General features: G+C 42.5%; 1 protein-coding gene across 1 annotated transcript in view; it reads right to left on the bottom strand.

Annotated features, from left to right (window-relative positions):
• Nucleotides 1-26125, bottom strand: part of lrp1ba (low density lipoprotein receptor-related protein 1Ba) — a gene marked incomplete at both ends in the record, with an annotated part of 268441 nt that overhangs the window by 197268 nt on the left and 45048 nt on the right. Inside the window, 4 exons of the mRNA XM_080836005.1 lie at nt 5538-5700; nt 6805-7062; nt 15420-15548; nt 16452-16571. Coding sequence (XP_080692131.1) covers nt 5538-5700; nt 6805-7062; nt 15420-15548; nt 16452-16571 — 670 coding nt within the window. The remainder of the gene's footprint in view (nt 1-5537; nt 5701-6804; nt 7063-15419; nt 15549-16451; nt 16572-26125) is intronic.

The following is a 26125-nucleotide window of genomic DNA, read 5'->3' as shown; positions in this document are numbered from 1 at the left end:
TCTTGTGGTTATTTGAGGAATCGCGTTGAGGAATGACATTTGAAAAAACTCTGTGTTAAAAGGGTTAACGGTTGAATTTGTGAGAACCCGTTGGTGATTGCGTTCACGTCAACTCTACAGACATCCTCGGATTAAACTAATTATAATCATAATAAATACGAGAATATTTGTATCATTAACAATTACGTTTCACTTTGGACGAAGCGTCTGCTAAATGACTGAATGTGAATGTAAATGTACACGAACACTGCAAATGTAAGTGAATAAATAAATAAACACTAAACCCAATCTCTAAGAACTGTTGATGCACTTAATGTAATTTATACGCCTACTCGTGACCAGTCTTCACACTTAGGGTGGCTATTTTCGCTGACAGCACTGACTGCATCTTATACTCCTATTCGTGACCGTCTAAACCAGGGCTGCCCAATTTGATTTTCGATTGGATTTATTTTGGCCCGCGCTCCGGTCAGAATTATAGTTAGAACGTCATTCGTTAGACAGCATTTTAACCCATTTTTAACAGGGTCTCTGTTTCAACGTCATATTTAACTAAGACTGGTTGCAGTTCACTGCTTGGCCACAGTTTTTACATTGTTTCAGATGGGTCAAGGGGGGCGCTATTGACCTTTTGTCAATACAGATCCATATCTATGGTTATCTTGTTGCTATGCTAGCTAACTAGCTAGCTTTTACCTTAACCTTAAACGATTTAAATGGAAGAGCTCCGTTTGCATGAAATGATAGCTAGTTATCTAGCTGATGTTATAGTCTTCTCAACTTACATGTATAATGGGAAAAGGTAGAACAAGTTCATATTCATGAGTTCAAATTCACACATGTCAACACGAGTTTAGCAACTGCCAACTTTAAGTACCTTACTTATGTTTGTGTAAAGAATGTTGATATGAAATATGAAATCAACCAGTAGTCAATGTGCAAGCTCTCTCTCTCTCTCTATCTGAGTTGGGGCAGTCTGTCCTTCAGTTGAGGTCAAGGCATGACGCTCGCTTGCTACAAGTTTCACCTGTACGTGTTAGCTTAACAAATGTTTGTGGAGGTAGCCTTTGGAGTCAAGTGCTGTCACGGCGCTTGTTTCCACGGCACAGCTTACGCCTAACTGTTATATCTTTCTCTTTTGACGGATACAAATAGAAAATAATGGGAGTATTTCCATCGAAACATCAGCAGTCACTCTTGTTGCCTGCAATCATGTTTATTAGCCTTTAACTTGCTGTTAGTTGATTGGCCATTATAGAAGTCCCCTACCTATCTTCCCTGTGTATACTAATAGATTACATTAAATTAGTATGATATGTTAATAAATGTTTCTTTTTTTACCTGAAGCAAATGTTATCTTTCCCCATTATTTTCGTCTTGGAGTATACCAGAATGCTTAATTTAGGCCTACATGTTAAAATAACAAAAAAAATCTGGGGGGGATACCCCCAGACCCCCCTACAGGGGCTTGGTTTGTCACCTTTTTTTAGCCCTTCTGAGTTTGCAGGTAGGTATATTAATGGTAATGTTAATTGGGTACACATATGCAATACATTTCAATATAATGGGACCTGACCTAACATGAAACTCTGGATTTGGCCCGCGGCCCTCCACTCCGATTAATATTTGGCCCCTGACGAGAAAGAATTTGGGCACCCCTGGTCTAAACACTTATGGTAGCCATTTTTTGATTTAATTTTTTTAAAGTGACTTCTTAAATGTGTTTTACGAACTTCAGAAGTTCAACGTAAGAAAATTTGCTTTCGTGTTGATTTGGGAAAATCCGACATCACACTTGGTTAATGGCTGCTTGCCCTAATAAGGATCTGGCGGGGCGTGTATGTATGCAAATCCACTTTCACGAGAACGCGCATCAATCTAAGAAACTAATCGGAAGGAACACAGCTGAGAAGACTTCGGCTGTTTATGAACACATTTTCAAGCGTGCGGGAATGCAGCGGAAGCGTTTCTCTTACGTTGTTTTTGCGAAGTCGTGTAAGAAAGAGGGGAAGCTAATTTTTGGCCTACATCAAAAAAAGTTGTCAATTTATTTATACCTAAATTCTGCCCTCCGTTCCTTTTCAAGAAAATGGTCATTGAGTGCATGTTCAACCCTGACCCTGCCCAGGCAGCTTAACCTTGCACATGCACTCACATGTTCATTACTCTTTTCATGCCTTTTATATGCCCTGTCAAAGTTAGACAGATCCCCAAAACCAAATTTTGACCAGACAACACATCCCTGAGATGGTTTCATCAAGATGCATGGCCAACAGTACATTTTCTTTGTCACAGCACTTCCAGTCAGCCAGCTAACTTTGTCATACCAGGAGCTGAAAAGACCTGTTACTTTTCCCTACCTTTTGCACAAAATCAATCTTTGGTGTTGATCTGCCCTGCTGTTTAATTCTAAGTTTCTCCTCTCCATCGAATGCACACTAGCTGGCTAGTTCACTCAGACCTAGCCAACAGTATGAATGAACGAACTAACGAAACGATATTAAACTCTAACTCGAAATGTGGAAAATATGTTAAACAAAAACAAGAAAATACGATTAATGTGTTTTATTTACAGTGTAAGAAATGAATAATGGAAGCAATTTCGCCAAGCAAATATCAAGAAATGGGTTGCAGTTTGTCGTAAGACTTCACTTGCAAAATCCGTGATGGGATGCGATGAATCCTACATGTTCAAGTGACTGTGTATATCTCAAAATAGCTGTCAATCAAAAAGTGATTCAGCCTTTCGACTGATCCTCCAATCATCACGCGGAAGCCCAGCGTCCAGGCTAGCCCTGGCCAGCCCACTGCTCAATCCACCCCCAGAGACGCTGAGCGTCCGGGGGCGGGACAAATCTTGTTTTTATCCAATGACAGTCGAGTTTCGAGGCAATGAAAAAAACTGTTCCATGCAGTCTCATTCAAGTGAATGGACGCTCGGCTTCTACGGTCAAATGCATTGACATTACGGGAATGTATGACAAAATCGAGTCAGTCTTGGACCTCTGACACACACACACACACACACACACACACACACACACACACACACACACACACACACACACACACACACACACACACACACACACATACACACACACACACACACACACACACACACAATAAGACCCCAGTCAATAGTGTTGAGCCTGAGGGTAAACTAAACTGATGTTGACTGCATGAGCTGTAGCATTGCTGGATAATAAATAATCTACAAAAGCACCACAACCTACTGGAATAAAAATGACACCTCCCATTTGGGAACGTAACTGAACCGTCATCTATAATTCAACTGGCAATGTGAGGTCCTATGATCACCGAGATCATGGGTTTGAGATCACAACATCACATTTGACTGAGCAATGGACTATCTGTAATCTTCAAGTTGAATGTGACCTTCATACGCCCCGTCCATCCCAGGACGACATGGAAAAAAAACACATCTCCCTATTCCCTGTTCTATCACCTGTTCTGTGCTCTGCTCTGCACCTGTATGGTGCTGTATGTGGACACCTGCAGACACATGCGTTGTCCTGCCTGTCTGCACACACCTGCACCTGTGTCGTGCTGTATGTGAGCACCTGCAGACACATGTGTCGGTGTGTCTGCATGTACACGGTGCTCCATATCTGACTGTCTGCATACAAAAACATCTGCATTGGGCTCCATATGTGACCGTCTGCAGACACATACATCTACACAGTGCTCTGCAAATGAAAACTCCATATCTGACCTTCTGCAGACACATGCATCTACACAGTGCTCTGCATATGAAAACTCTGTATCTCATCATCTGCAGACACTCAGATCTCCATTGTAATCTATAGCTGACTGTGTGCACACCCATGCCCTTGCGTTGTGTACACACACACACACACACACACACACACACACACACACACACACACACACACACACACACAGACAAACTGGGCATCAGCTACTGGATACTTCAGACTCGATACAGAAAACCACATCAGCTAGATCATAAAGTGCTTGCACAAGTCAAGCCCATACACATACACACATCGGTGAAATGGGCCTGGATTGTTTGAAACAGAAAGCAATCTCCAGCGCTGGTAAAAATCTGATATTGCTTCATCCATATTTGCCCTCCCCATTTCCAGGTATACAGCAGACGAAGGGGGAAACAAAAAAACAACAGAATTACAAATCTGACGCCACCATTTCCCCTTTCTCCATAACACTTGCAAATGTCATGAGCATAAGCGATTTTCAGACGGAGCGAGAATGAGAGCTGCGCGGGGAAGAACAAAATACTCTGATCATTCATGACATTTCATCGGGAATATTACATCTTTGCTGTTTTTCCCTACAGGTTTCACTTTAATATTAGATTTTTTTCCCCCTGCTCCCTTTGGTGGTGGAGTGGCTGCTGCTAACTATACTGCCGCCATGGCAGAGTTTCAAAATAATAAAAATATGACTAAACTAGGAAGCAAGCTCCATGCGTTACACTAATAATTAGTGACAGGCCAGCCTCAGCGAGGAGGAACAGAAACACAATTCTCAGCACAGGAGGAGCCCCACAGGTTCTGAACCCGTGCCATATTTTGGCAGCGAAAAAAATAGTCTTTGTCAGCATAAAACAGCTAACACACAACACTGACAGCAGGTAGAGCTCGGTGATGCATACAAATGACTGTTTACTGCGATTGTGGCGTCGCAATTTATTAAAACACGCAAGAACACCGCTCGCGAGGCCGGGGGAGGCATGAGGAGATGCGTCAATGCGTCTGAACAAACACAAGGTGCTAATTCATCAGCAGCAATCATGTGTTCCTTGCAATAGTATTAATAAGCGTGGGAGAGCATATGCAGCGTCTCCGTTTGCTCACACATCGATTACAGCCTCTGAAGACACACACACACACACACACAAACACACACACTCACACACACACATACACACACACACACTCACACACACAGACACACACACACACACACACACACACACACACACACACACACACACACACACACACACACACACACACACACACTCTGAAGTCAGGAGGGAGGAGAGCAAATACACACACACTACACTACCTGCTTCGTCTCCGTTTGCTGCAAGATATCTTGATTTCCCTTCACAAGGACTTTACCTCAGAGATGCCTGATGCCTGAGTTCTTCGCTGTGATGTTAAGATCATTTTTATTTGAAGAGCGTGCTAAGCTTAGCTTATCAGTTGACAAAATATGACTCAAGGTGTTTGAATGACTTTGACGAGAGGTAATAAACCCTGCCAGGAGGGACTCTTTATGCTCTCATCCTTTGAATCATCTGACCCCAGAGGTTTCTTCACTGTCCATACATTTCATTTCATTCACAGCTCTTTGGTAATCATGACAAGCTTAGGACCAGTATTCTGTAGGTCCATTTTCACACATAATTGACGTGTGTAGGATGTCTAACACCATTTCAATTGGAATGTACGTATGTAGGATGTTGTAGACGAACTCCATATATGCTATTCAAGAGACTGATGAGTATTTTGAGTGCAACATACCCCATCATGGGATCCAAAGCAACCCCTTTAGGATTCTGGATATCTAGATCGATGATGGTGACGCAAGAATCCCCCAGCTCATTACACACGAATATCCGATCACTGACGCGGTCCACGAAGTAGAAGTTGCCTGTGAGCCAATCAATGGCCATGTGTTCTACATCTGCAAGTCAAAGGAAATGGAAAATGGTGTCAGGACATTAACACAAACTCAACACAAACAAGGCCATTAACACAAACTCAACACAAACAAGGACATTAACACAAATTCAACACAAACAAGGACATTAAGCCAAACTCAACACAAACATGGGGTTCAGGACATTAACACAGACTCAACACAAACATGGGGTTCAGGACATTAACACAGACTCAACACAAACATGGGTGTCAAGACAACACAGACTCAACACAAACATGGGTGTCAAGACATTAACACAGACTCAACACAAACATGGGTGTCAGGACATTAACACAAACTCAATACAAACAAGGACATTAACACAAACTCAACACAAACATGGGGTTCGGCAGTGTGTACCCATTGGTTCTGGTGTGTCATCGCACACAGAAGATGAATGCACTTTAAAGACAAATTAAGTTCATGCTGTTCCATAATGTCAACACTTGGTCAGCCTCAGCGCCCAAGCAATGAGCTTGCACTTTCATTAGCTTAAGGGTAATGAGATAGACTTGACCCTCTTGGCTTTTAAAAAATATAAAAAAGTAAAAACAGAAAAGTATTTGAAGCTTAATAAGTTATGCTAAGCAAGGTCTGGGATGGATTCTATTAATTTAAAGCATCTGTCATGGTTGCGAAATTAACTAATTAAAGATTTCACAGAAAACAATCATTATAGATTGTGTGAAGATACCTGTAGGAAGGCTTCAAGGCACGTCAAATATATCATCAACTATTTCAACAACATGATGATCACACTCACCCAAAAGTGCAGGTGCAACTGTAGGTGTATGATACTGTGTTCCTGTTTCTCTCTCTTTGAGTGTGTGTGTGTGTGTGTGTGTGTGTGTGTGTGTGTGTGTGTGTGTGTTTATTTTTAATATTGAAAATCTTCATAGCTTGCAGTGTAATGAATACAATTCTGGATAACCAAGGGAATGATTCTACTCTTTCCCTCTCTCTCTCTCTTTCTCATTCTCTCGCTCTCTCTTTCTTTCTTTCTCTCTCTCTTTCTCTCTCTCTCCTTTCTCTCTCTCCCTCTGTATTTATGGAATGTTTAAACGAGTAAAGGGAAGTCCGACTCACTCTGCAGGTTTTGTGCTACATGTATCTGCCTTGGCTCTGAAAACCCTTTGAGTTTGGTCATGGAGGCACACCAGAGCTGGCCGTCGGACTGCGCGGAGGAGAGCCAACACAGCGACTCTTCCCTGTGCCTGAAGTCCAGCGTCTGTGTGGCATTGGTGTGCAGTGACTTCATGTTGGCCACCGGCGTGCTGTTCAGGTGTGTGACGGTGATCACGTCCAGGTTAGCTACCAGCAGCACTGGAGGTCGGTCGCCAGGCTCTAAGAGGAACAGAATACAGCAGGTAAATCACACAGAATGCAGCAGGTAAATCACACAGAATGCAGCAGGTAAATCACACAGAATACAGCAGGTAAATCACACAGAATGCAGCAGGTAAATCACACAGAATACAGTAGGTAAATCACAAAGAATACAGTAGGTAAATCACACAGAATACAGTAGGTAAATCACACAGAATACAGCAGGTAAATCACACAGAATACAGTAGGTAAATCACACAGAATACAGCAGGTAAATCACACAGCCCTGCACACACAACAAGGGGTATTGAGCTCTACTGGAACCCACGAGCCAAAACAGAAGGTTACTAGATAGTGGGAGAGACAGCAGAAATAGTTCAAATGTAATGATTTCCCTCAAGGTCCTTATCAGTAGAAATAGAAATTTGAACTATACAGTAAAGCAAGCTAACACATATTAAGGGAGTGTCATGTGTACTTCTTCATGTGTACAGCTTATACAGTGTGTTATAAAGTTTATATTTAACAGTGGTATAGACTTATATCTCTCTCTCACTCTCTCTGTCTCTCTTTCTTTCTCTCTCTCTCTCTCTTTATTTTGCTCTCTCTCTCTCTCACACACACACACACACACACACACACACACACACACACAATGAGTGTACAATGACACTGCATTACACACACACACACACACACACACACACACACAAAGAGATAGCGAGAGAGAGAGAAAATAGGCAAAAACCTCCATCAGAGTACAACTAGCTCAATACTGCATCTATCAACGAAATAAGGAAAGGCATTTTGCTGTATATAAAGTAAATAAAAGAGGAGATTCATTGAGCCTTACATACTGTAAATACAAGCACAAGGAATATCCAAAAGGAAAAAAGTGCTTCAGAGTGAAAAACAATAAAGGATAACCTTATATAGACGAAAACACATTATTAAAAGACATTAGAATTTCAAGATCAGAACTATAATTAAAATAAAGTAGAAAGAACATTAGGTAGAATATTAAAAAAAAAAACATAGTGGAACTGCTAAAACTGAGACTTTTAGTTTGCCATTGAAAAAAAACAATATTGCAAAGATTGAAAAAACAAACTAAACAAAAAATGGAAAATGGACAAAAGGAACATTGGCCTTGAAATGCTTGTATTGAAATGAACTTTAGTAACTGATTGTTTTTATATTTGTTTTATACTGATGTGCCTTTTCAATGACAATTGTTTCTTTGTTTCGTCATGTCAGCCTTTTTCAGTGCATGTTATTTTTTTAACTCTTCAGTGTCAACTTACTGTCTCTGTTTTGGCCTGGAAGGGGAGGTGTTTTATGGAAGGGACAAGACATGCATTGCTTGCATAGATCCAGTGGGCGACACGTCTAAAGCTGAACTAATTATTTACATTTTGTTCACAATAATCTTCATGAGATTTATGAGATCTTTAATAATGATTTGAAGACAATTTTGGCTCATCAAATTATTTACTTTATCACTGACACCACTGTAGTCATCTGGTGAAACGGCCAGATATATCTGTGTATCATTTGCATTACTATGGAAATCAATGTTGTGGTTCTGCAGAATATGGCCCTAAGGCAGCTTATAGAGATTGAACAGAAATGGTCCGAGAACTGATCCCTCGGGGTTCCACATGCCATAGCCAGCCTATCAGATTGATAAAAGTCAGTGGTGACCTGAACCAATTAAAGGTGTTCCGGATTGTCCTTCCCAATATTTCAACCTGACCAGCAGTATTCTATAATTGTGACACTTGTGAGATCTTGTAAAATCAGACCTGTTATGGTACCTGAATAAGTAGTCAGCCATATATAATTTAACACTTTTATAAGAGCCTTTTCAATACCGTGGTCAGGTTGGATGTCTGATTGATATTTGTCAAAATGATCGGAACCACTTGAGTTGTTTGTAAACAGTTTTCTTAATGACCTTAGCTAGACAGGTTGTTTAACATGGAGGCATCCAGAGTTCTTTTTTCTAAGGGTGGCTTAATGGCAACTGTTATTTTTAAGTCAGTTGTTACAAAGTTACAAGGTCAGATGTAGTAGTATATCGAGGCAACATCAAGATGTCAAACTGTTTCCTCATTTGTATACAATTGTGACATAATAATCAAGATATTTCGCGATGGTCGTAGAGACAGAAGAGTTTCAATGTTTGCCTGTGTGCTGTCCAAGGTCAGTTTCCATTTTTTTCACTAATTCATTACATTTCTCTGTGGATTTAGGTTTGTAAGTTTGTCAATCATGGCAAACAGAATGTGAGTATTGTTGATGTTTCTGTTAACCAACTCAAACAAGTGTAGCTGTCTAGCCCTGAATAACATAATAATAATGTTATTCAGTTATTACAGAGGTCAAAGTGGATTTGCTGTTTAGTCTGTCTACACTTGCATTTAGCTTTCATTCATTCACTTCTCAGGGCTTTTACCATAATGCTGTTTCTCCACTGTACTCTGTTTGCTCTGAGATTTATTGACTTTTACCACTCCAACAACATCCATTACATTCAAAATTGTCAAGTAAGAATTATCAAGGAGTCCATTAACTGTCTGTGCTCGGATGATTGATGACAAAAACATGTTGTTCATGTACCTTTTCTTAGAACAGAACAGAAACAGAGCTTATTCAATTTGAACCTCCTGAGTGAACAGTGAGTCAAAGAAGAGACAGAAATGATCAGAAAGTCCCTGACCGTAACAGAAGAAATGTCGACACCTTTAGAAATAACCAGCTGCAGAGTGTCAAGTAGTGCAGTCTGAGGTTGTCGGCATAACAGATCTGACTGGTTTACCTCATTAGCTGCTTGTACTTGATTCCATTTATTTCTAATCAATAGATAAACAATACATTATAGGCAGACTGGCCCCAGCTTGTGTGTGTGTGTGTGTGTGTGTGTGTGTGTGTGAGTGTGTGTGTGTGTGTGTGTGTGTGTGTGTGTGTGTGTGTGTGTGTGTGGGTGCCCTCGCTTGTTCTCAGAATAGCTGTCATGGTTCATGTCTACTAGAGTAGGAACCCTGAATACATCACAAAATGCTATCATTGTTTTGTACCCTGTTGCTGCTATCAGTAGTGCTTACTGCACAGTCTGTGTTCTGTGCTGGCAGGGGAGATGAAGGACAAGGCTGCTGCTGACTGTGTTGAAGTGGTCTTAGAGCTCTTCCTAAAAGGGGAGGGGTGAAGGGACAGGGGGGAAGGGGGAACTGCACCTTTTGGGTATGACTTGTGGGCTGGCTGAGATAGAGAATGAGAAATTAGTCCCAGCACACGCTAGTTCTTTCATTTTCCTTTAGAAATCCATATGTGTGTGTGCGTGTGTGTGTGTCTGTTTGGGGGGGGGGGAGGGGGGGTCGTGTCAGAAACTTAGCCTGAATAATGTTCCTCAGTGGTGGGGAATGCGGTCGCCCTGTGCCACCTGTATTCTGTGTCTCCACCTGTGGTGAGGTGTTTGATGGTGCTTCATCATGATGGGGGGCAGGGGAAGGAGGCTGGGGCTGCATCCAGTGGTGTAGTCCAGGGTATACGCAGGTATACGGAGTATACCCACTTATTTTACAGTCAGCATTAGGTATACCCACTTCTCAAAACAGGGCGTTTATCCTTTGCTGTAAGGGCTGCCTAAAAAAAAAAAATTAAGAGTATACCCACTTCTCCAGGGACCACTACACCACTGGCTGCTCCTGTAGTGTTGAATCAGTGCAAGGGCCAGATTGGTGTTGGAGAGCAAAGATAAGGTTGTGCTTTCACGCTGGTCCTAATCCAGTGGGCACCATCAGTCCTAAAGACATTATCTGCGCCCCAAGAATAGATTAAAACTTGTCAATACAATTGAGACCTTTTAGGTCCAAAATAATGATCTGCACCCCAGGAATAGATTAAACCTGTCAATAGAATTAAGACCTTTTGGAATGCAGGGTCTGCCCTTCATGTGTTGAGTAAAATAAATGAGTTCCATGGGCTGGAGGAGGCCTACTGATGAACTTTAATGCTGTCACTTTCTCATGTGTACTAAACATGCAGAATAATTTGAATCGACCGTCCGGTGCTGGGAAAAAGTGTTGGGAAGCTCCTCATGAGGTAGATAGCATGATAGCTCTGATCTGATCTGATCCAGATGGTAGGATCACCCAAGACCAGAGTGCCCGGTGCGGTGTTAGCGTCAAACGAGAGCTTCTAAAGCCACATGTCTCTGTTAACCTGCTTTGAGCCTCTTTTACGTGATCCCGAATTCATTAGTGTTTTTGGAACAGTAGCATCTGTAGCATTTGGTTTCTGAGCCCATGATGAGCAGTCCGGTGTGGCAAATGGTAAGACAGCAGCCTGTTGGTTTTGTGCTTTTGGTTTTGCTCCAAATTAGTCCCACCGCTTACACTCTCCTATTGCCCGGTTGGGGATCTGTTGAGCCTTGGCTTAGCTTGTTGAGCTATGTTAGCATTAGCTTGTTGAGCCTTGGCTTACCTTGGTGAGCTGTGTTAGCATTAAATTGTTGAGGCTTGGCCTCGCTTGTTATGCTGTGTTAGCATTAGCTTTTGTTCTCTCACCCCCGAGTTCCAGTGAAATAATTCTGGAACCATTTCTCTGATCCTCCCATGTGTTCAGGCAGAATGGGGGTAATTTCTTCCATCCTCCCATGTGTTCAAGCAGAATGGTGGTAGTTTGCGTCGGGTTTCCGCAGGCGTCTGTAGCAGTTGGAGCAGCATTAAGAGTCTGCTGAAAAGCGGGGACATGGTAGTCTTGAGTTCTGTCATTCCGGAGGCTAGGGGGCAAATCCGATAAAAGTGTCCGCTGTCTCACCAGCAAATCTATCATAAAGAGCTCTACCTAGGTCAGACATACATCAACCATAAAAAGATCTAACTAGGACAGACATACAACAATCATCAAGAGCTCTACCTATGTCACACATCCACCAATCATAAGGAGATCTACCTAGGTCACACATACACCAATCATAAAGAGATCTACCTAGGTCACACATACACCAATCATCAAGAGCTCTCCCTATGTCACACATCTACCGATCATAAGGAGATCTTCCTAGTTCATACATCCACCAATCACAAAAATGGAGCTCTACCTAGGTCACACATACACCAATCATAAAGAGCTCTAGGTTGCACATACACCAATCATAAAGAGCTCTAGGTCACACATACACCAATCATAAATAAAACTTCCTGGGTCATACATCCACCAATCATAAAGAGCTCTACCTAGGTCACACATACACCAATCATAAAGAGATCTTCCTAGGTCATACACCAATCATAAATTAAAACTAGTCACTAGTCAGCTGACTTATAATTCTAAACGTCCTGTTTCATGTGAAACCAAGGACTTTAAGGAGAGGGGGACAGAAAGAAAGAACGAAAGATAGATAGATAGATAGATAGATAGATAGATAGATAGATAGAAAGAGAGTGGGAGAGAGAGAGATAGGGAAATGTGGCGTGTCACCTGACACTGTGTTTACAATCCACATCCAGAGCTGCAGTATTCTCCACTGGATGGTGTGGTTGTTATTCTCCTGGTGGCTCTGCCAGATGCTTGAAAACAGGGGTGAGCAGGATAATAGCCCCAAAAAAGCGCAACAGACACAGGAGAGGTGGGATGTACAACATAATAAGGCTCCGCGCTGCCAGGGGTGACGCCATTGTTCTCTCTTCTCCACTGCATATGGCTGCCTGCTAGGTATTTTTTGCCGTTTAGTGCTACTTCATTTGTGCAGTGTACAAAAGCGTGAATGCAATTCAAGAGCTCGCCGGAATCCATTCAAGGAGGAGGCTGTGCTTTTGTTAGTCTGGAGTACAGGAGAACGACACATACATGAGGAGATTAGTGGGAATGGACACACACACACACACACACACACACACACACACACACACTCATGCATACACATGCACACACACACACACACACACACACACACACACACACACACACACACACATACACACACACACACATAAACACACACACACACACACACACGCACACGCACACACACTCATGCATACACATGCACACACACACACACACACACATACACACACACATACACACACACACACACAAATAAACACACACACACACACACACACACGCACACACACACGCACACACGCACACACGCACACACGCACACACGCACACACGCACACACACACTATACCACATAGATTTGCAAAATCCATGTCAGAGCTATGTAACTGTGCAATGTCTTCTACGGTGCACAATAAGGAACAATTTGCAGTTAAGGGTCCAGATACTCACAACAAAGCAGATTGTATACAGCAAACAATGATTTGATTTTCATCTGACTGTTTCCAAAACACACACACAAATACACCACACACAGCAATGTAACTCAGCCTTGCCACTGTCAGGCCAACATAAGGTCCCAGAGTCCTATATTTTATGAAAAAATACAAGGGGACGAAAGCTGCATAGAATCGCTGTGATTTATCCTCCCTCTCCAGCAAAGTTTAACTCACAATGTGCTTGCCTAATGTGGGCTATAAATCTGAACCTGGCCTCCCCTGAAACTGAGAAGAGCCAGGACTGAGAGAGTGCGTCCCCCCAGTGCTGGCTCCTGCTCTCGTCCTCTTCCTGAGGTAGCCCAGAGAAGGGCCCCGCAGGAGAGGGAAGGCTGGTGAACGTCAGTGTGAGAGAAGAAAAATGGCACCACGGAGGAAAGGATGGTGAACGTCCGTGTGAAAGAAGAGAAATGGCACCACAGAGGGATGATGACAGGAGCCGTACCGACGCCAGCCCAGGCACAGCATTATCTTGTTTGTGCTCCAGCATGTCTCATTCCGTCTTTAAGACTTTTTATCAAACGGCAGACAGTTGGCTCCCTTCGATCCGTGCTCACTGCTTGTTCCTACACACTGTACCTCAGCACAAGACCCATTTATTACACTTAACAGAGAGCACATGCAGTGATTTGACCATTTAATGCTTTTAAACAAAATTCCAATCAAATCACTTGGGCTGTGGAGGATACGGGAGTACGTTTCACTTCAATGATACTCGGCTTACACCTGGCAAGACAGGAGTGCTATTGATTAAAGACATGATAGATGTTTCCATGAATTCCACCCTACTGTGCCTTAAGCCATTGTAGACAGGCCTATACCTCCTGCTGGGCCTGTATCCAGAGGTATTCTCTCCCTAACAACAGCAGCCCCTACCACTCATCACACTGTAGTGGGCAAAAAATAAGAAATACACTTGATAAACGCGTCTTAAATGAACCTCAAATTCAGCACTATGCTGGCCCCATAGACGTTTTTGTGAGGAAAGGGGAAGTGGAAACTAGAGATTAGATTAGACAGAAGGCAATGTGACATTACAGCACTGACAAGCATATGGTGTCATAATTAATTTGTGGAATTAAGGACGGAATAATTACCTTGTTAATGCTGATGCATGTCATTCAGACGCACAGTGCCTGGATGGCCACTGAGCTGCTTAGACGTTATTTCTATCTATTTCTGTCTATTTCTATCTTAATCTCTCAGACAGGCTGCTCCATGCTCCCCACTTCAATCTCCTGTCTTATGATGCCATTTGCATTTTGATGTCTTTAAGTCTCTATCATCTGCCTGATCCAACATGACAGCAATTACACAGAAAAAACAGCAGTTAGCCTGTATTTACTCCTCGCTCTTCTCCCTCCTGCAATATTAAAGACCATTCGCCACGTTGACATGATCACCACCGTATATCAGATAAAGGTGAGTGTTTACTTGTAAGAGCAATCATCGCTGTTACGATGTTATGAAAACTATATATTGTTTATGTGACTGTAAAGCTAATTCAACATTTTCCAAAACGCCTCATATCGAATGTGCAGAGATATAGTGCATATGGACTGCTCATAACGAATGTGCAGAGATATAGTGCATATGGACTGTTCATATCGGATGTGCAGAGATATAGTACATATGGACTGCTCGTATCAAATGTGCAGAGATATAGTACATATGGACTGTTCATATCGAATGTGCAGAGATATAGTGCATATGAGCAGCTTTTTCATTTCCATGGGTCTGCTTCTGATTTTCCACAGGGATTACACCGCCATCTCTATGGTGTAGGGCAGGGATTACACCTCCATCTCTATGGTTAAGGTCAGGGATTACACCTCCATCTCTGTGGTGTAGGGCAGTGATTACACCGCCATCTCTGTGGTGTAGGGCAGGGATTACACCTCCATCTCTGTGGTGTAGGGCAGTGATTACACCTCCATCTCCATGGTTAAGGTCAGTGTCACAATGTGCGTGTGTGGATCCCCTGGCCCAGGCCCAGGCCGAGGCTCCTGACCCATCAGTGTGGCTTACCATGTTTGGCTTTACAGGACCTCCTGTCGCTCTGTAGGCTGTATCCTTCCGTGCAGCTGCATCGATATGACCCGTACGTGTTAAGGCAAGTTTGGCTACACGTCCCGTACACAGAACACTCGTCGTGATCTACAGGGACAGGCAGAGAGAGAAAGAGAGAGAGGGAGAGGGAGAGAGAGAGAGAGAGAGAAAGAGAGGGAGTGAGAATGAGAGAGGAACCTGAATCACATCGGAGGTGTTTTCCAACATGACCTAATTACATAATGTTACCTTAATGCGGTGCTTGGGTTTCTCCTCACCATGCATATGCATGACGGGGGTCTACTGAGAGCCCACTCGAGCTGCCAGCCGTAATAAGAATAGATAATGGGACGGAAATGGAAATCTGACACGGATTTAAGCACCTTGCAACCTAGCAGGCCACAACATGAGCAAGGAAATGCCACAGTGCAATTGCAGTCCGGCATTTGTTTTAGTATTTTTTAATCATTGTTGTAAGTAAAGTCAATTATGACCGTCAAAAATATACAGAGAGAGGAGTATGTGCAACTCAAACGCGTAAAAGTAAGCTGTGCTCTAAAATGAGACCAAAGCACATCAACCACAACAGCTGTCATCGGCGTGAAGGACTTTTCCATTATTTTCCAAACTGTACTTTTTGTTGACTTGGGACGAGCCTCGCACTCGTATCTCAACCTGGCCTCAGTTTAAACACGACGGCTCCCTTCAGATAAATGTGTCTTATCTCCCTGTGCCATAAATGTCACCCATCCTAATCAGGCAGAGCCATCTGAAGGCTGATAGCATTTGGCGAGGCATGGCCAATAGATGGCTATCATTTGTCACGGCCCGCGCTTGTTAATGAGGTAAAGTTTAGCGTGGGTGAAGGATATTCGCTCTAGCACTGGGCCCACTAAGGGAGGTGGGCGGATTGGGGGGTGGTGGGGGGCTTTCTAGTGTAGGGTGTGATGTGGGTGAACGTCGGGTCGCGGTGAACTTCGTTATCGTGAGGACGGCCCTCGCTCAGCTTACCTTTGCAACTTCTCCCATCCCCGTCCACCTCGAAGCCGTCGTCGCAGAAACAGATTGTGCCGTTCCGCGTCATAACACAGCCGTACTGACACCTCAGCTCGTGGCAAGCAGGCAGGAGCTCTGAAACACACACCCAAGGAGAAAGTCATCAAACGAGCTGTCGTGACTTCAACCCTCCCTGCTCAACAAACTCATCACATCTGTTGTCTGCCTCGAAAAAAGTTGGCCCAGGTTGTATGAAACAGGGGGAAACGAAAGAAGTTAATGTAATGCAATTCAATTCAATTTTATTTATATAGTGCCAAAACAATACAATGGGCTCTATGCGCTTTACAGAGCCCAGGTCCTGAACCCCCCGAGAGCAAGCACAAGCCGAATGTAAGGCGAATCTCCATACAAAGTATGGAAAGGAAAAGGAGAAGTGCAGTGGCTTTCAGTTTAAATATGGCGCTTACTCCATCATAAAGCCAGGTGTGGGCTAGCGATGGCTCCGGGGTTATTATGCACATATACGCCTGCACCGTGATGTTAATGTCATTTTGAGAGCCGCTTCTCCTGACACATTGCCTGCGAGTATGCACCGGGCCAAGGTTACTGTCAATAACTGGCAGTAAACTGAAAATTGAGCGTCGATTCTGTGATATTTATCACTTCAGCCGGACTAAGTGCTTATAATTGCACACATTCTTTAGAGGGCTGTCTTGGGCTGCCTGTAGCCTAAAATGTTTCCAACTGCCTGCTCCCGCTATTGATTACAAGAGATGATCTGAAAAATTGCAGTGATTTACAGTTGCTTGCACTACACAGGACTGCAATCAATTTTACCAAGTTCAATATTAATAACCAATTTAATCTCCTTTTTTTGTTCTCGCCATCATGATGGTAGGTCACCTTGAAGCTATTATTTCGTCTGTAACCTCAGCTCAAAAACCACAGTAGGATACTCCATAAGCAGCACACCAATCACAGTAGGATACTCCATAAGCAGCACACCAATTAGACTGTATTAGCGGCACCAACTACACAACAACACTGCGTTGCAGCTCGACCAGACATGAGAGCAATTACCAGTGCCAAGACCGTCTCCCTGGTGGGCAGGATGTTTTTAATGTATGCCTTAATAAATATCCAGAGGGCAGTGCTGGCAGATGGGGCACTGGTGGCAGGGGGAGACTTGGAGAACGAGTGCGATGATAAAGCGTATAGCTCAGGGGAAGGCCTACTTGACCAGTCTCAACGGGAGGCTGTGGAGGAGTGATGCATTGCTTGCTTCCTCGGCACCCAACAGAAACATTAATAACCCCGACGCAAGGGCAGATTAATCCCTTAATCCGCAAACTGGGGCTTGAGCTGTTCACGCTATTTTAGACAAACACCCCTTAAAAAAATAAATAGGAGCGTGCAGTAGTTCACTGAGAATTACAGTTTATTAACTCCTAAACAGTTAATCATCTGTATGAACGTCTAAGAATAAAGAGGTAGGGAATTTAATTACCTAAAGGATATTTGACATGACTTTGAACCCATAGATATTATTCATTTTTAGTGCAAAGGTCCTGAAACACACTAATGTGTGTTCAGGTGTAGCGACCTGTACTGTTAAAAGAAATTACATATTGCATTCTGTTTTTCTCTTCTTTAATTGTATCAAATATGTTTAAAATTAGTGTTGTTAATTGACTGATAATTAAACACACAATTTGCAGTGATTATTTATGATTAATCTTTTTTTGTTTTCCTCCAACACAAAAGTAGGTAAATTAAAATTCAACTACTACTCTTTAATAGCATCTTTTAGACTCTCATCACAGATTGCCAATAAATCCATCAAGGTCATGGTAATTGACAGGCAAATGTGTTCCATGCGTAGCACATAAAGGAAAGGGATGGGATTATTTACTTTATTTTTTTGTACAGTGATTGAGATGAAGAAGTAGAGAAAAAGAGACAGATTTTTGGGGAGGGAAATACTTTGAAAGGAGTTGGTGACTGACTAGCTGTATTAGCTGTATGTTGAAGTGCTCAATTCACTTGCAGGATTGTGAATTCCATTGAGCTGTGTGTCAGTCGAACGTTGGCTGCCCCCAGATATTTGAACCATCACATATCAACTAACAGAAGTAATAAGAAAACACGGGCAGCTGTGCTGAATGAGTGTTTTTCTTTTTAACATGTTGTTAAATATTTCCAGATTAATTGCAAAGATTAACGCATTCATTTTGACAGCACTACTTAAAATATTTGAAAATGTGATGATGTCTTCATTTAGCAGGAAGGGCTGCATGGTAGCGATGCATAATCACACAGAGACCCTGCAATTATCAGCTTGCAGACGGAGGTGCAAGAAAGATAGCAAAGAGCTGCCTGGCACCCGTTAAAGCAGTTGGTGAAAAAAAAAGCACCAAAGATAAAACTTCAAAAGCTCAAAAGTAAATTCAATGAAAAAAAAAAACAGAGCTACGAAAAAATAGGTTAACGATTCAACAATCCTCCAACGGCTGTTCAAACATCCCATCTCACACAAACTTCAGAATGTGAGCTTCAGTGTTCTCAGTTAGCTAACGTCGCTGTGATGCTGTGATGCTAGCACGGCTGTGATGCTGTGATGATGGCTGCGTGTTGAGTCTGGCGGAGAACAGGGCCATTAAGGCAGAGTCCTGGCTGTGTGAGATGCCTTATTTCCGTCACAGGCAGGTAAAATTATCTTCACATAACTCACTCCCATTCCCCCAAGGTGAGTTCCACTGCACGCTGGGCCCCTGCCCACCCCTCTGCAGAACTACTGAAGTAATTGGGTAAACAGAACGAGGGTGGGGAGGGGGTGGGGGTGGGTCTAGACACCAATGTGTGGGCGTCATGCGACATGGTGAGAAGCACGTCAATAGAGAGTGACCCCTGACCTTCACGTGCAGACAGATGTGTGAGCAAATGTACTGTCATTATCACCCCCTACACACACACACACACACACACACACACACCCCCCCACACACACACACACACACACACACACACACACACACACACACACACACACACACACACACATGCACGTGTACACACACACGTACACAGTAATAAAAGCAACAGTCAGGCCCCATTACACATCTCACCTACACACGCACACGCACACACACGCGCACACACACACACACACACACACACACACAAACACACGGTAAAGAGCTATCCTCACTGACAGCTGACAGCAATCTCAGTGTACAGACATCACAATTGCCACACATAAACACACACACACTTAGAAATAGACACATTTCATAGTGCCTTGCCTAGTCAAATAGAGTGGCAAAGAAACATAAAACACTCCCACAAACACACACACACACACACACACACACACACACACACACACACACACACATAACCTAACCCAGACAAAAAGAGGGGCACACAAACACACACATTCAAAAACACACATTCGCAAGAAAACACACATACTCCATTCCATCTGCCCCACACAATAAAGTGGCACACACACACACACACACACACACACACACACACAAACACACACACACGCACACACACACACGCACACACGCACACACACACACACACACACACACAGTGCACTGGGACTGGTGTGAGGCGAGCATCAAGAGCAGTGGCATGACAGGCCCTATTACTCAGAAGCCATGGGGTTCACCTGCAGCCTCTGTCATTACCAAGCCCGTCCCCCGGCCCCCCGAGACCAGAGATGAGCAGGTAGGCCATCAGGCGAGAATGATGACCCTCTAATCAGCCTGTCGCTCGTGAGCAACCACCAGCCATGCAGCCAGAGAGGGCGCGCCTCCAATGCTGTTTATAAATAGAGGCACGCTATGCAGAACAAGCAGAGGGAAAAAGAGAGACAGAGAGAGCAAAGCAAGAGATAAAGAGAGAAGTAGAGTGAGGGAAAAAGAGAGAGAGAGAGAGAGCAGAGAAAAGCAAAGAAAAGGTGTGAAACAAGCCTGTTCTTTCCCTAATCAACACTTTCACATTGGATGACACATACACTTCTTGCGACAGCCTCTGATTTAGCAAAAAAGCATAGCACTACATAGAAAGCAGTATACTACACAATTTGCCAAGGATGCTCACAAACAACACTAAGGCAGACAAACAACACGCTCCCACACAGAGCTACACACAATACGTTTATTAACTGCCACACATACATACGTACATACACCATCATCAACACTAAAATGAATGTCCTAATATAATATAAGGTCTCACAAACGGAGAAACAATATGTGCTACTGTATACCTCCTGTCTTCTCTTTCTCTGCTGTTTTGTTATATTTTTCTGACACAGTGACCCCTGCAAACTCACACCGAAAGAAACACACATACACACCACATACAGTATGTTTAAGGACAGAGGGGAGAAAAACACATTATAACCAGAGTAGATAAAATCACAAAAGTCTCTGTTTGCTTACACATCGATTACAGCACCTGAAGTCACACAAACACACACATGCACACACACACACACACACACACACACACACACACACACACACACACACACACACACACACACACACACACACACACACACACACTAAATGCAACAGCAACTCCTACTGTCAACAGCAGTTTTAACCAGGCAGACACCAGACACAGCTGTCATATCTGGTCTAACTGAGAGACAAATATGTTTACTTGAAGGGAAACCAGGGAAACGTCAAAGTCAACCCTGCATGACTGTACTTCACAGATGCTCGGTTTTACTTAAGAAAAAACTAGGTGATATAGCTCTTGATTACAGAGCCTTGTTCATAATACTGGTTATCTTTGAGGTGTAATCATGCCTTAGAGGTAGGAAAAGGTAAAATCATGGAAAAGTTTGCCATGTAGAGAACAAATCATTTAGTTTTGTTCGAGAAGCCATCACTCCCATCTGGCGTGAGGAGAGAGGCTAATTGGCTGATGGTGTCTCCGCTGACAAACACTCTCACAGTCAGTGGGCACACACCGCATCGCATCATAGCACAGCGCAGCACAGCGCAGCACAGCACAGCACAGCACAGCACAGCACAGCTTAGCATGGACATTATCTGCAGCCTGACAATAGGCCACTTGTGCAACACTAGGGGACAGAGATCCTTAAGTGTTACATTTACCTCAGGAAAGTATATCTGAATTGATGCACAGGCTCAGATAATTTGGGGGTAAGTCACCAACTACCAATAGATTAGGTTAACTTTTAAAACAATATCACATCATATATCATTTAGGCAAGGCACGTTTATTTATATAGCACAAATCATACTCATTGGTACTTCAAATTGCTTTACAAATGAGCACATAAAAGAACATTCAAAATGGTAAATTAAAATATTAAAAAGGAAGCTAAATTAACATAGGAAAGGAGTAAATAAACAAAAATATAATGAATTAGATCAGTTAACAAAAAGGCATCTGAGAACAGTTGGGTCCTAAATCTAGATTTGAGATTGGCCACAGCTGGAGTACCTTTGATGTCATTAGGAAATTAGTTCCAGAGCTTGGCAGCACAGCAGCCTAAAACTGCTTAACCATGTTTGGTTCTGATGGTAGGTATTACCGACAGATTTCTTTCCAGTGGTCTGAGAGGTCTAGCAGGTGTATACTGCTGAAACATATCTGAAAAGTAATTTGGGCCTGTCCCATTTAGTGATTTATAAACAAGCAGCAGTGTTTTAAAGTCAATTCTGTGACTTACTGGAAGCCAGTGTAAAGTCTTAGACCCCGTTTACACGGACACTAGATTGCACTAGATTGAGAGAAATGTCTCCGGATCGAACTTTCGACTGATTTTTCCAAATGGGATTAATACAAGTTTATCTATCTATCTATCTATCTATCTATCTATCTATCTAAATCGATGTTAAATGTAGGCTATGCGGCTAGGCTAAACGTTGCTAGTTGGATCTCGACTACTGTAATTTTTTCTAAATCATGTTTGGCCATGTTTGGCTATGTTTTTGAGATCGGAAAGAGCTGATTGTTATTGCTTTCACATGGTTGTTTAAACTGAGATAACAATCATTTAAAACACCAAGCTTTTTTAGAGTGTCTTTAAACTTTAAAACCTTTTTTGTCAAGATGAGTTGCAATCCTAAATTCCAATAAATCTCCTATTTTTTCCCCAAATAAGATTATTTCAGTTTTGTCTTTATTTAGTTGAAGGAAATGTTCCAACATCTAGCTGTTAATTAGGCCAATGCATTGACAAAGAGATTCAATGGGACCATAGTAATTAGGTAAGAGGGCTCAGTAAATGTGGGGGTCATCAGCATAGTTATGAAAGGAAATCTTATTGTCTTTAATGATTTGTCCAAGCAGGACAACACAGGTCAAGGATGTTGGTGTTAAGGTATAGTTTCCAATGGCAACAAAGAAGCTGCTGTCTTGTGTGCTTTTTGTCTTAAGTTTTAGTGGAGCAACATAATATTTACTATTTTGAATTAATTTTATTCAACAAATCATCTAGAGTCTCACAGTCCTTGAAAGTGCACGTTCAAAAGAGATCACTCATGTCATCATTTATGACTCTCTTTCATATTTTAGGGCTTAGTTTTCATATACCATTAGATTAAGGGTTTCCTAATCTCATGTCGGTATGAAGAATTTGACAGAAACATCTTTTTGGCTTGGCAAGGCAGGCTAAGGATGAAAATGTCCCTAGAAACTACCACTGACTGTGGTATTTTAAATGTTTAACCACAGCTACAGTACATCATCTCTTGGGCAACGCAGACGGTTTTACTCATAAACCTTGAACCAAGTGTCCATAATCTATAATCTATAATCAGTAAGCATTTATAAGGGTCCATAATTCTCTTTTTTTGTCTTTAAAAACTTTTCAAACAATGTGCCAGAAAGATATGTGGCACCCAAAGTAGACATACTTAGGTATCAGACCAACGATTACCCAACATCCTTAGAGACTCATAAAGAACGAGTAGATGGTGTGCTTAGTTAGGTCATTAGCATACCGCTAGTATTTAAAGTAATTTCCTTAAAAAAAACTGCAGCAACAGCACTTTAGAACTATGTGGGCAAAAAAAAAAAAATCAGTGTTTCTATCCCCATTGTTTGAAGGGTCCCACTGTTCTTTTCTGTATCCTTTCTCACGGCTGGTGTTGTTTTCCTTACCTTGCTGTGCATGGTCTTTGATTCAATCGGATGTATTCATCAGGGACAAATAATGTTGAGAGGAAGAGACGAAGGTAGAGCATAGGAGCATAAGTAGTTTATTTTATCCACCGGGACCGAGATCCAGGAGTACAAAACAAGGCAGCTTTTCCACAGCACATGCACTGTGTCTAACAGTCTCTGAAGAGTGAGCAAGAGAGACTTGCTACACTACAGACCCTCTGACATAATGATATGTCATCCTCTGACTGGTATAAAAACAAGTCACTTGCTGTTAAAGCCAACCCAAATATATACCTTAAAACTGTAAAGGAAATAAAGGAAATGCATAAATGGGTCTTGTAAAGTACGAGTTGTCTGTAATCCAGGGGGCTGTCGTCACCCAAAATAGTCCTGAGAATCATTAATATGATAATAAGAAGCCTGCATATCGCAGATGAATCATTCGCCCTCCGCAGAAGATCAAAGAAGCCTGCTCAGCTGGGGTTTGCAGGAAGGTATGTCTTTAAGGCTGGGTATTGTGTGTGATTGAGAGCCCTTGGCGCACAGGAGCATTTCAGGTGTAAAGAATTAATTTGAGGCAGCACAGGGGGAAAAGAGACTTCAAGTGTTTTTTGTCTTCTTGAATAAATAACGAAATGCATGTGCTAAGGCTGTGATGGACACGAGCGAAACGCTGAGCTACGAGGCAGAATCTCCGTTCAAGGTTACGGTGGCCCATACAAACAGTAGAGTTAGGGGACTCAAGGATTTTCCTTTGTGCTCTGATTTCTATAATGTGTTAGAAGTGGCAAGGATTATATGTGACATCGTCTCAAGCAGTGAGATGTGACAAATATCCCTCCGCCCCAACCTTCAGGACCACCCTCCTCCAAACTGCTTAATTCTTCTGTCACAGGACGTATATGGGAGACGACTGAGTGATTACACTGTAAATTCACAGAGACCACTGCCTGGATGGATGTTTTATGGAAATGAAACTGCTCCCATTTCGCCACAGACGCTCCTGCCTTTGTGGGGCCTCTGTAATGATTGAGGCAGCCACACCGCAAGTGCCACACTGAGAGCAGTGGGACATAAGGCCCTAATGCATGCTGGGATACAGAATATTAGCCTGGCACTACCTGCCTATCTGTCGCTCCCAGCTCAGCTTTTCACTTGGATTAGAATCTGGACCTGCTGGTCAAAAGATGAATCGATGGGCCATGAAATGCTGGAAACTGAAAATACTGAAAAATGAAGCACTGAAAACTGTAGTACAGATATTATTTTATAATCGAAGTATTACACATTATATAAAGTGAAACATTTACAATTGGAACACTGATTGTCTGGTCACAGCAAGGTTTAAAGCATTTTCCAAACTGAATCATAAACAGAATACTTCAGCACGAATAGGAGGAATATTTATGTAGTTTGGAAAAACAAAACAATGTGTCCAATTAAAATCTTTTTAATGTTGAACAAGTGAAGTATGTGTTTAATTTTGTGTCTTCTCCTTTTTTTCCTCTATGTCAAAGAGTCAAAACAATGTGTCCAATTAAAGACATTTTTAATGTTGAACAAGTGAAGTATGTGTTCACTTACTGTCATCTCTTTTGTATTTTCTCTACGTTAAAGAGTCTATTACATGCAGTTGCATGCCTTGCCTGTTACCAGGAAAGAAAAAAAATACAGCGATCACTTTCTAGATCCTCATGAATCATCCGGTAGCCCGGGATCATGAATCTTCACAATGAGAAAAAAGGCAACAGCAAGCGCCATCATGCCACTGGCGACCACAGACACTTTTATTCTATTTGCTTAATTCCCCAGAGCATTGCAGTGGTCACCTACGGGCCAAGTGCATTTTTCACTGACAAAACAATGCCCCAAAGGCTCCCTAAATCCACCAAGGAGAAGAGTGGGGAAGTGTTTCAACCCGCAGCGGCACACAACACAGGCTCTGAAATCCATGAAAAGAAAGAAAAACTAGCAAGTCTCTCATTATATTATCAAACAAAAACTTATATTTAGTCTAATCAAAGGACACTCTAACACTAATGAGGACCATTAACCTCTCTTGCCTCTTGTCTCTTGTGCACCGATGTGATTCTGAAGAAAGTATCAAAACTTCCAATTAGGCAAACGGTGCATTTCTCAAGGTCAAAGCGAAGGGTTTTGGCAGTTTCTTTGAGAGAAATATTTATTAACCAGCTTTCTTTAAACGCCTCCATTAGACGGGCCTCATTAGTGCATTAAAGCCCCCTGCTGTGTATATAAAAAGCCTGTGTTGACACTTTCTCATATCTCCTCAGAGACCTATGTGACATGTTTCCCCGAACAAAGTAAAGTGTACATTAGCAGACCGCATAGTTCTAGGTGTTTGATCAGGCTACATGGCACCATATGGCCGCCTATGCGTCTCCCATTGTTTTTCCGAGCCATTGTCTTTGTGAGCACCTGTGGTCGAGCGTGGGTGGGAGCGCTCTAATTCGACAATCACATCTAAAACAGGCTCTGAACCGTTTTTTTTTTGGTTTCGT

The sequence above is a fragment of the Sprattus sprattus genome (genome assembly GCF_963457725.1).
Source record: "Sprattus sprattus genome assembly, chromosome: 3".
NCBI classification, from domain to species: domain Eukaryota; kingdom Metazoa; phylum Chordata; class Actinopteri; order Clupeiformes; family Clupeidae; genus Sprattus; species Sprattus sprattus.
The sequence above is the reverse complement of the archived record's forward strand: the minus strand, read 5'-3'. Positions and strand labels throughout refer to the sequence as shown.